Here is a 12426-nt window from a genome sequence, read left to right as displayed (position 1 = left end):
CTGTACTCCAGGTCTGTTATTAGGGGGATTCTGGGGTCCTAGGATTAGTGGTGACTGTAGAGCTGAGGTGGGATGGTCACTCCTGTACTCCAGGTCTGTTATTAGGGGGATTCTGGGGTCCTGGGATTAGTGGTGACTGTAGAGCTGAGGTGGGATGGTCACTCCTGTTCTCCAGGTCTGTTATTAGGGGGATTCTGGGGTCCTGGGATTAGTGGTGACTGTAGAGCTGAGGTGGGATGGTCACTCCTGTACTCCAGGTCTGTTATTAGGGGGATTCTGGGGTCCTAGGATTAGTGGTGACTGTAGAGCTGAGGTGGGATGGTCACTCCTGTACTCCAGGTCTGTTATTAGGGGGATTCTGGGGTCCTGGGATTAGTGGTGACTGTAGAGCTGAGGTGGGATGGTCACTCTTGTACTCCAGGTCTGTTATTAGGGGGATTCTGGGGTCCTGGGATTAGTGGTGACTGTAGAGCTGAGGTGGGATGGTCACTCCTGTACTCCAGGTCTGTTATTAGGGGGATTCTGGGGTCCTGGGATTAGTGGTGACTGTAGAGCTGAGGTGGGATGGTCACTCCTGTACTCCAGGTCTGTTATTAGGGGGATTCTGGGGTCCTAGGATTAGTGGTGACTGTAGAGCTGAGGTGGGATGGTCACTCCTGTACTCCAGGTCTGTTATTAGGGGGATTCTGGGGTCCTGGGATTAGTGGTGACTGTAGAGCAGTGGTGGGATGGTCACTCCTGTACTCCAGGTCTGTTATTAGGGGGATTCTGGGGTCCTGGGATTAGTGGTGACTGTAGAGCTGAGGTGGGATGGTCACTCTTGTACTCCAGGTCTGTTATTAGGGGGATTCTGGGGTCCTGGGATTAGTGGTGACTAGAGTCTCGGTGGGACCATCCAGTGAAGTTGTAGAGTGTCGTTCTGCTGGAGACGGATGGGCTTATTGTAACCTCTAAAAGGTTGAGACCGTGAAATCTTGCTCGCTCCCTCCTGAATTACTTCTGATGGATCACTTTACCGTCAATAAACTGTTCTGCAGATTCTGTGCCTACGTTACTGCCTACCATCAACAGGTTCAGATGACAGTCTACAATGACTTAAAAAAAGTCTTCACACCCTGTAAACATTAACACATTTTTCACGAAACACCCACAAACAAATGTATTTTATTTGGATTTTCTTTAATTCCAACAAGAGTAGCTAGTATTTGTGACGAGCAAAGGAAATGATACGTTGTTTTCTAATTGTTGTAATGATATACATCTGAACATTGTGAGGTGCATTAGTATGCAGCCCCAGCAGTCCGATACCCCTAAATAAAGACATGAGTGACCAATCACCTCCTGAACTCACATATTTAGTACATTTCATCCACCTGGGTGTGATTTCTTCACAGAACAAATGTAGTTATACTGAGAAGGCTTCAGAGGTTTGAGAGGATTGGGGTTACAAACAGCATCATGAAAACCAAGGAGCCCACCAGACAGGTTAGGCGTAAAGTTGTGGAGAAGAGTATGACAGGGTTAGGTTACAAAAATAGTCTAAGCTCTGAACATATCCTGGTACAATGTTCAATCCATCATCCAATAATGGAAGGAGTATGGCACAACTGCAAACCTCCCAAAACATGGCCATCCACCTAACCCGACATCCCAAGCAAGGCGAACACTAACTAGAGAAGCAGCCAAGAGGCCCATGGTCCCTGGAGGAGCTGAGGAGATCCACAGCTCAGGTGAGAGAATCTGTCCACAGGAGAGCTATTAGCTGTGTACTCCTCGAATCTGGCCTTCATGAAGAAAAACATTTCTGAAAGCCAGAAGAAGTTCAGTTTGCAAAAATCCATGTAGAGGATACATCAAGAATGTGGAAGAAGGTTCTCTGCTCAGATGAGACCAAATGAGAACTGTTTGGGCTAAATGCAAAACACTGCGTGTGGCGGAAAACTAACACTGCACATAACCCTGAAAACACCATCGACACCATCACACATGGTGGTGGCAGAATCAGGCTGTGGGGAGACTTTTCTACAGCAGGGGCAGGGAAGCTGGTCAGAGTTGATGGGAATGTGGATGGAGCTAAATACAGGGCAATTATGAAGAAAAATTGTTAGAGACTGCAAAAGACTTGAGACTGGGGTGTAAGATCACCTTCCAACAGGACAACGACCCTCAACATCCTGCCAGAGCTACATCTTTAAGGGTGTAAAGACAATGTCACAGGACCTCAGTGGAAAAAAAGGGCGGGCAGGTGTCGTGCTGTCACAGGAGGACACTATGGGGGAAGGTGGGGTCCTAGGTGTAGCAGATGTCCTAGGACCACCTTTGGGGGGTTTTCCAGATGAAGGGATGTCAAAGGGCCACAGCCAGGGGTCCTGACTATAGTGATGTGTTAGATTCACAGTTGGGGGGTCCTGGGTGAAGCAATGTCAGAGAACCACAGTTGCGGGGTCCTGAGTGTAAACATGTCAGAGGACCACAGTCATGGGGGGTGGTTAGATCAAATCATATTCCTGTGGGTAAATGTCCCAGTCACAGCCCAGACTCAAATCCCAGAGAATCTGTGACAAGACATAAAATTGCTGTTCAATTGATGTCTCCATCTAATCTCACTGAGCGAGGGGGCAAAGAAGGAGCAAAAATGTCACCTCTAGATGTGGAAAACTGGGAGAGACAGACCCCAAAAGACTGCAGAGAAAGGAGGAGAGACAGACCTCAAAAGACTGCAGAGAAAGGAGGGAGAAACAGACCCCAAAAGACTGCAGAGAAAGGAGGAGAGACAGACCTCAAAAGACTGCAGGGAAAGGAGGAGAGACAGACCTCAAAAGACTGCAGAGAAAGGAGGGAGAAACAGACCCCAAAAGACTGCAGAGAAAAGAGGAGAGGCAGACCTCAAAAGACTGCAGAGAAAGGTGGAGAAACAGACCCCAAAAAGACTGCAGAGAAAGGAGGAGAGGCAGACCCCAAAAGACTGCAGAGAAAGGAGAGAGACAGACCCCAAAAGACTGCAGAGAAAGGAGGAGAGGCAGACCCCAAAAGACTGCAGAGAAAGGAGGAGAGACAGACCCCAAAAGACTGCAGAGAAAGTAGGAGAGACAGACCCCAAAAGACTGCAGAGAAAGGAGGAGAGACAGACCCCAAAAGACTGCAGAGAAAGGAGGAGAGACAGACCTCAAAAGACTGCAGAGAAAGGAGGAGAGACAGACCACAAAAGACTGCACAGAAAGGTGGGAGAAACAGACCCCAAAAGACTGTAGAGAAAGGAGGAGAGACAGACCCCAAAAGACTGCAGAGAAAGGAGGAGAGACAGACCACAAAAGACTGCAGAGAAAGGAGGGAGAAACAGACCCCAAAAGACTGCAGAGAAAAGAGGAGAGGCAGACCTCAAAAGACTGCAGAGAAAGGTGGAGAAACAGACCCCAAAAAGACTGCAGAGAAAGGAGGAGAGGCAGACCCCAAAAGACTGCAGAGAAAGGAGAGAGACAGACCCCAAAAGACTGCAGAGAAAGGAGGAGAGACAGACCTCAAAAGACTGCAGAGAAAGGAGGGAGAAACAGACCCCAAAAGACTGCAGAGAAAAGAGGAGAGGCAGACCCCAAAAGACTGCAGAGAAAGGTGGAGAAACAGACCCCAAAAAGACTGCAGAGAAAGGAGGAGAGGCAGACCCCAAAAGACTGCAGAGAAAGGAGAGAGACAGACCCCAAAAGACTGCAGAGAAAGGAGGAGAGGCAGACCCCAAAAGACTGCAGAGAAAGGAGAGAGACAGACCCCAAAAGACTGCAGAGAAAGGAGGAGAGACAGACCCCAAAAGACTGCAGAGAAAGTAGGAGAGAAAGACCCCAAAAGACTGCAGAGAAAGGAGGAGAGACAGACCCCAAAAGACTGCAGAGAAAGGAGGAGAGACAGACCTCAAAAGACTGCAGAGAAAGGAGGAGAGACAGACCACAAAAGACTGCACAGAAAGGTGGGAGAAACAGACCCCAAAAGACTGTAGAGAAAGGAGGAGAGACAGACCCCAAAAGACTGCAGAGAAAGGTGGAGAAACAGACCCCAAAAGACTGCAGAGAAAGGAGGAGAGACCCCAAAAGACTGCAGAGAAAGGAGGAGAGACAGACCCCAAAAGACTGCAGAGAAAGGTGGAGAAACAGACCCCAAAAGACTGCAGAGAAAGGTGGAGAGACAGACCCCAAAAGACTGCAGAGAAAGGAGAAGAGAGACCCCAAATAACTGCAGAGAAAGGTGGGAGAGACAGACCCCAAAAGACTGCAGAGATAGGAGGACAGACCCCAAAAGACTGCAGAGAAAGGTGGAGAGAGACCCCAAAAGACTGCAGAGAAAGGAGGAGAGACAGACCCCAAAAGACTGCAGAGAAAGGAGGAGAGACAGACCCCAAAAGACTGCAGAGAAAGGAGGAGAGACAGACCCCAAAAGACTGCACAGAAAGGTGGGAGAAACAGACCCCAAAAGACTGTAGAGAAAGGAGGAGAGACAGACCCCAAAAGACTGCAGAGAAAGGTGGAGAAACAGACCCCAAAAGACTGCAGAGAAAGGAGGAGAGACAGACCCCAAAAGACTGCAGAGAAAGGTGGGAGAAACAGACCCCAAAAGACTACAGAGAAAGGTGGAGAAACAGACCCCAAAAGACTGCAGAGAAAGGAGAAGAGAGACCCCAAATAACTGCAGAGAAAGGTGGGAGAGACAGACCCCAAAAGACTGCAGAGATAGGAGGACAGACCCCAAAAGACTGCAGAGAAAGGTGGAGAGAGACCCCAAAAGACTGCAGAGAAAGGTGGAGAGACAGACCCCAAAAGACTGCAGAGAAAGGAGAAGAGAGACCCCAAATAACTGCAGAGAAAGGTGGGAGAGACAGACCCCAAAAGACTGCAGAGATAGGAGGACAGACCCCAAAAGACTGCAGAGAAAGGTGGAGAGAGACCCCAAAAGACTGCAGAGAAAGGTGGAGAGACAGACCCCAAAAGACTGCAGAGAAACGAGAAGAGAGACCCCAAATAACTGCAGAGAAAGGTGGGAGAGACAGACCCCAAAAGACTGCAGAAATAGGAGGAGAGACAGACCCCAAAAGACTGCAGAAATAGGAGGAGAGACAGACCTCAAAAGATTGCAGAAATAGGAGGAGAGACAGACCCCAAAAGACTGCAGAGAAAGGTGGAGAAACAGACCCCAAAAGACTGCAGAGAAAGGTGGACAGACCCCAAAATACTGCAGAGAAAAGAGGAGAGACAGACCCCAAATGACTGCAGAGAAAGGTGGCGAGACAGACCCCAAAAGACTGCAGAGAAAGGAGAAGAGAGACCCCAAATAACTGCAGAGAAAGGTGGGAGAGACAGACCCCAAAAGACTGCAGAGATAGGAGGAGAGACAGACCCCAAAAGACTGCAGAGAAAGGTGGAGAGACAGACCCCAAAAGACTGCAGAGAAAGGAGGAGAGACAGACCCCAAAAGACTGCAGAGAAAGGTGGAGAGACAGACCCCAAAAGACTGCAGAGAAAAGAGGAGAGACAGACCCCAAAAGACTGCAGAGAAAGGTGGAGAGACAGAGCCCAAAAGACTGCAGAGAAAGGTGGAGAGACAGAGCCCAAAAGACTGCAGAGAAAGGAGGAGAAACAGACCCCAAAAGACTGCAGAGAAAGGAGGAGAGACAGACCCCAAAAGACTGCAGAGAAAGGAGGAGAGACAGACCCCAAAAGACTGCAGAGAAAGCTGGAGAGACAGACCCCAAAAGACTGCAGAGAAAGGTGGAGAGACAGAGCCCAAAAGACTGCAGAGAAAGGAGGAGAGACAGACCCCAAAAGACTGCAGAGAAAGGAGGAGAGACAGACCCCAAAAGACTGCAGAGAAAGCTGGAGAGACAGACCCCAAAAGACTGCAGAGAAAGGTGGAGAGACAGACCTCAAAGACTGCAGAGAAAGGAGGAGAGCAGACCCCAAAAGACGGCAGCATTAATTGCAATGACATATGGTCCCACAAAGTCCTTGGGGGCTACACACTAATGCCCCTCACAATGTTCAGATATATAATATCTATATATACACACACACACATACACACACACACCCTCGTATCATTTACGTTACTAATATTCGCTACTTTGTGTTGGTGTCACAGGAAATTCCCATTTAAGTTTTGTGGGTGTAAAGTGAAAAATGTGGAAATGTTCAAGACGAATGAATACTTTAAGGCACTGTAATGTTTTTGGGGGCTTCAGACAGATGATTGTCGGGGAGAGAAGGGGTCTGATTTATGACTGCTGGTTCTTATGTTCTTCAGGAGATACGCCTCCACCCGAGATGTCTGACAGCTGCGCTCTTCTGGAGCAGACAGAAGCGCTCATGTGCTCCTATGTACAGGAGAGATGGCTGATGCACATTACTATTTATTACTAGTGCTGTAGCAGCCGTGCTCTCATGGACTACACAGAAGCGCTCATGTGCTCCTATGTACGGGAGAGATGGCTACCGCACATTACTAATTATTACTAGTGCTGCAGCAGCCGCGCTCTCGTGGAGCAGACAGAAGCTCTCATGTGCTCCTATGTACGGGAGAGATGGCTACCGCACATTACTAATTATTACTACTGCTGTAGCAGCAGTGCTGTCATGGACTACACAGAAGCGCTTATGTGCTCCTATGTACAGGAAAGATGGCTGCTGCACATCACTATTTATTACTAGTGCTGGTGACAGCCCCGCTCTCATGGAGCACACAGAAGCGCTCATGTGCTCTTATGTACGGGAGAGATGGCTGATGCACATTACTATTTATTACTAGTGCTGTAGCAGCCGCGCTCTCATGGAGTACACAGAAGCGCTCATGTGCTCCTATGTACAGGAGAGATGGCTGCCGCACATTACTATTTATTACCAGTGCTGTAGCAGCCGCGCTCTTATGGAACACACAGAAGCTCTCATGTGCTCCTATGTACGGGAGAGATGGCTGCCGCACATTACTATTTATTACTAGTGCTGTAGCAGCCGCGCTCTCATGGAACACACAGAAGCGCTCATGTGCTCCTATGTACAGGAGAGATGGCTGCCGCACATTACTATTTATTACTAGTGCTGTAGCAGCCGTGCTCTCCTGGAGCAGACAGAAGCGCTCATGTGCTCCTATGTACAGGAGAGATGGCTGCCGCACATTACTATTTATTACCAGTGCTGTAGCAGCCGCGCTCTTATGGAACACACAGAAGCTCTCATGTGCTCCTATGTACGGGAGAGATGGCTGCCGCACATTACTATTTATTACTAGTGCTGTAGCAGCCGCGCTCTCATGGAACACACAGAAGCGCTCATGTGCTCCTATGTACAGGAGAGATGGCTGCCGCACATTACTATTTATTACTAGTGCTGTAGCAGCCGTGCTCTCCTGGAGCAGACAGAAGCGCTCATGTGCTCTTATGTACGGGAGAGATGGCTGATGCACATTACGATTTATTACTAGTGCTGTAGCAGCCGCGCTCTCATGGAGTACACAGAAGCTCTCATGTGCTCCTATGTACGGGAGAGATGGCTGCCGCACATTACTATTTGTTACTAGTGCTGTAGCAGCCGTGCTCTCATGGAGTACACAGAAGCGCTCCTATGTACAGGAGAGATGGCTGCCGCACATTACTATTTATTACTAGTGCTGTAGCAGCCGCGCTCTCATGGAGTACACAGAAGCGCTCATGTGCTCCTATGTACGGGAGAGATGGCTGCCGCACATTACTATTTATTACTAGTGCTGCAGCAGCCGCGCTCTTATGGAACACACAGAAGCGCTCATGTGCTCCTATGTACAGGAGAGATGGCTGCCGCACATTACTATTTATTACCAGTGCTGTAGCAGCCGCGCTCTTATGGAACACACAGAAGCGCTCATGTGCTCCTATGTACAGGAGAGATGGCTGCCGTACATTACTATTTATTACCAGTGCTGCAGCAGCCGCGCTCTCGTGGAGCAGACAGAAGCGCTCATGTGCTCCTATGTACGGGAGAGATGGCTGCTGCACATTACTATTTATTACTAGTGCTGTAGCAGCCGCGCTCTCATGGAACACACAGAAGCGCTCATGTGCTGCTATCTACGGGAGAGATGGCTGCCGCACATTACCATTTATTACTAGTGCTGGTGACAGCCCCGCTCTCATGGAGCACACAGAAGCGCTCATGTGCTCCTATGTACCTGAGAGATGGCTGCCGCACATTACTATTTATTACTAGTGCTGTAGCAGCCGTGCTCTCCTGGAGCAGACAGAAGCGCTCATGTGCTCCTATGTACAAGAGAGATGGCTGATGCACATTACTATTTATTACCAGTGCTGTAGCAGCCGCGCTCTCATGGAGCACACAGAAGCGCTCATGCGCTCCTATGTACAGGAGAGATGGCTGATGCACATTACTATTTATTACTAGTGCTGCTGGCATCGCGCTCCATGAAGAGAATGGACGTATCTCACTCCGTGAGAAGCCTGTTACTCACCTCTCAGCCACCTCCGCTCTCTCTTCAGATCGTTCTAATTCTCCCTCTATAACTACTAGTTTGCGGGCAACCTGCAAGAGAGGAGAGGACAGGTAAGAACCAACCACCTTCATCTGCCAGGAGACCAGGAAAATCATTATGTCTGCTTCTCTGTACACTCCTCCTAAAAATCAGTACATGTGTCAGAGTGTACCTCGTGTTCCTGTGATCGTGTGATAACAGTGACAAGCACAATGGCTGTTCTGTAATATCACAGGACCACGGTTGGGGGGGGGTCCAAGCTATAAGGATGTCATAGGACCACAGCTGATGGATTTCTGGGTGAAGTGATCTCAAATGGCCACAGCCAGGGGTTCCGAGTATAGTTATGTAGTAGGTTCACAGTTGGGGGGCCCAGGTGTAGTGATGTCAGAGAACCAGAGTTCAGGGGTCCTCAGTGTAAACATATCATAGGACCACAGTCGTGGGGGCTCTCAGGTGTACTGGTGTCACAGAACTACAGTCGGGGGGGTTCTCGGATGTAATGATGTCACAGGACCACAGTCTGGAAGGTGGGAGTCCCGGGTGTAGCGATATCAAAGGACCATGACAGACACTCAAATCTCAACTGATCTAAAGGAGTAGTGTGGAGCAGAGCAGACACCTTAATGTTCCTATGTTCTTGTCAAGGGTTACGGTGGATATGTAGGGGACACACCCCAAGAGTCCGTTGCCACCCGCAGGACTCACCTCCTCATACTTCCGGTCAGAGTCCTCAGCGACGTGCTTGGCTTCTTTGAGCTGCAGGTCCTGGTCGTGCATCTTCTCCTCATCTTTGGTGGCCCTGTTCTCAATGACTTTCATTCCTCTGAAAAATAGACACGTGAGTTAGTCCCAAAGATCCCAGGAGAGACCTTGTGCAATAGTCTGCAGGAGATATCAATGTGTTAGTGTCACACCGGCAACTCGCACCCCTTCTCATCGCCGTCCTACTCACTGTGGTCACTGCTCTGCTTTACCTCATGTCAGCCTGTCTCACCGAGTTGCCTCTTGGAGCACTCCCATCATTGCTGCATCTTCCTGCTATCCCCACGAGGCTATAGGAAGGCTCTGCCTGACTCTGCAGGACTTCAACCCTGCTGTGTCCTGCATAGTTCTGCTTCCCTGGCATATCAAGCAGTGGATATGTTAGGCAGCTCCTCCCTCCACTCCTTGCATCTAGTGACCAGTCAAGGTGTTTTGTGGTTTGTCTCTCCTGGATTGTCTTGCTTTGGTTCATTTCTCTGTTCCTGACCCCGGCTAGTTATTTTGAACCTGTGCTGCCTTCCCTGACCTCTGACTTCCTGACCACCTCTTTGTGACTGCCATCTGTACCTCATGCTCTGCCTCTGACCCTTCGGCAAGCTGCTGCAGGTCAGCGGACTGCCCTGTAGTGGTGTCTGTCATCTACCAGCAGCTCAGCCTATCCTCATCAGAGGTTCTAGTGAAAACCAGGTAGCTACAACTCTGGGGAAATCTCGGCCACTGGCACACCCCCCGCTGTCACAATTAGGAGGTAGAGGAGTGATGACATGCCGATCGTCAGCGGTAAATGTATATCACTATATACCGTGGATATACAATATATACACATCCCTGTAAAATCCCAGATTTTTGCCATGTAGAATAATTTCAGAACTTTTTAACAATGTCGCCCATAATCCGTACAAATGTAGTAAGAAAAACTGAAATCTTTTTGGTTAAAATAAAAAAGAAAAAGTAAAATAATGTGGTTGTATAAATCTGCACACCCTTAGTAATACTTTGCTATTGTTTCCTGTGAATTTCTGGCAGAATACAGTCTTTTGGGGTCTGGGTTTATAATCGTGGCACATCTAGAATTGTTGATCTTTGCAGTAGCTCCACATCTGTCAGATTGAGGGGACATCTTCTGTGGACAGCGCCCTTTTCAGGTCACCATAGAGTCCCCCATGAGTTCAGGTCTGGGTTGGGCTCAGCCATTCCAGAACTTCAGTCTTCTTCTGGTGAAGCCATTCTTTTGGATGTCGCGATGAAAGGTGAAATTCTTCATCTTCATCTTTTTAACAGAGACCGGAAGGTTTGATGTTAAATTCTCTAAATATTTTTTCTGTTCATAACTACCTCCACCTTGAATGAAGTCCCAGTTAGAGCTGCTGAAAAACAGCCCCAGAGCATAATGTTGCCTCCACCATGCCTCACTCTGGGGATGGTGATCTCCTGGTGATGGGCAGCGATGACTTTGTGCCTTTCGGAATGATGGACAAAAAAAATTCTACTTTGGTCTCAGAGACAACATGTTTTCACATGAATTTGTCCAACATGATGGAGGTTTTGGTAAAACAGTCGAGCTTGGATGTCTTTTTAAGAAAAGCCTACCATTTTGCCTCCTGACCCGACAGGCCAGACATATGAAGAATACTGACGATTGTTGTTATATGCAGGACACAACCAGGACTGGCCAGAAATTACTGCAGCTCCTTTAATTTTGCCGTCGACCCCCTGGCAACCTCCAAAGACGATTTTCTTCTTCTCTTTTCGTCAATTTTGAGTCCCTAGATGAATCCAATTGGCACCCTTGAGATTGTGGCGCTCATGTTACACTTATAAGCAGTAATAAGAAGACGGACACACACGTCTGTAAGACGTTTTACAAGATTTGTTAAGATTTATTTTACTAAACCTTGGAACTACATGTGAGTGCCAGTCTTCCAATTACCGTCCATAAGTTTTGAGGAATGTTCACTTCTAGGTAAAGCCAGCCCCTTCTTGATGACGTCTCACAGTGTCGGGGTAGATCTAACACTTAGGAAATGTTTTTGAATTGCCTCCTGACTGACAACTTTCCATAATGTGATCGTTTGCTGTGTTGTCAGCTGTTTACGGACCAAAAAAATAAAAATATCCGGAAAATCCTCCTCACACTTACCGAATGCAATCACATCATTAGTTTTTTTTTTCTTTTTTTTTTCCAACCAAACTGATTCTGTTTGTTTCTCAGTGAATTTGCATAGACAATGGGCGGAATACAAGAGGAAAAAGCTCTGCAATTATTCTTGGATTTGTTTTACATGACTGAAACCTATTATTTTACCTGGGATGTATAGACTTTTTAGAAACACTATCAGTGAAGAGGTGGAGGAGAGGTGTGCTGCAGATGGTAGTGCTGTGTCCAGAGGGACCCCACTCACCTATCGCTGGAGAAGACGTTGTCACGATAATGTAAAAGTACCATGGTCTAAGGGATTTTTTCAGAAGGTGTCAAGGTTCCAGACACTCTGCCTAGAAAGCACTTCCTCTGTCTTGGCCTGCAGGCAACTCCCTACCCCCCTGAATTCAGTTGTAACTTGAAACTCCAGTGTGGGACTCTGTCCCCCTCTCCCTCTCGAATGCAGGAGTGTGCAGAAATCCTTTGTCTGAAAACCATGTGCTCTCCTGCTCATGTACCACCTTAAGACCCTTTCACACATCAGGTTTTTAGCGTCAGGCACAATACGGCTAATTTTGAAAAAAAAACAGATCCGGCAAAAGTTGCAGCTGGATCCGGTTTTTTTTCTCATAGCTGGATTGCGACAGATGGCCTCACGTTTCATCCGTTTTTTTGCCGGATTTGTTGAAAATTAGTTTTCCAGTGGCTGGAAAAAACGTACAGAGGAACATTTTTTCGGTCCAGTGAAAAAACGCACAGCGACGTAACTGGTGAAAAACGGATGAAACGTGAGGTGAAATGATGGAATCCAGCGACAGACTCCGTTTTTAAAGAACTCATGTATTTTACATCTCTCTCTCCATCCCTTCCCGGACAGGAAGTCCAAACTCTATCCCCAGGTTAAATTAAAAAAAAAAATTCGGAACCAGCGTAAAAACGGATCAGTCGCATCAGTTTTTCACAATTTGCAACGGATCAGTTTTTTTCAAAATGAACCGGATTGTGCCTGACAGCAAAAAACTGAT

At 47.9% G+C, this 12426-nt stretch overlaps 1 protein-coding gene across 4 annotated transcripts in view; it reads right to left on the bottom strand.

The window, feature by feature from the left end:
- Window positions 1-12426, bottom strand: part of TPM2 (tropomyosin 2) — a 72052-nt gene that overhangs the window by 22709 nt on the left and 36917 nt on the right. For all 4 annotated transcript variants that reach the window (XM_077281288.1, XM_077281289.1, XM_077281287.1 and 1 more), the window contains exons 4-5: window positions 9205-9322; window positions 8476-8546 (exon numbers count right to left, since the gene is read on the bottom strand). In XM_077281288.1, the coding sequence (XP_077137403.1) occupies window positions 8476-8546; window positions 9205-9322 (189 nt within the window). The remainder of the gene's footprint in view (window positions 1-8475; window positions 8547-9204; window positions 9323-12426) is intronic.

This window comes from Ranitomeya variabilis, chromosome 1, assembly GCF_051348905.1.
Source record: "Ranitomeya variabilis isolate aRanVar5 chromosome 1, aRanVar5.hap1, whole genome shotgun sequence".
Classification (NCBI taxonomy): Eukaryota; Metazoa; Chordata; class Amphibia; order Anura; family Dendrobatidae; genus Ranitomeya; species Ranitomeya variabilis.
Note: the sequence above shows the minus strand (reverse complement) of the source record. Positions and strands in the feature narration are given on the sequence as shown.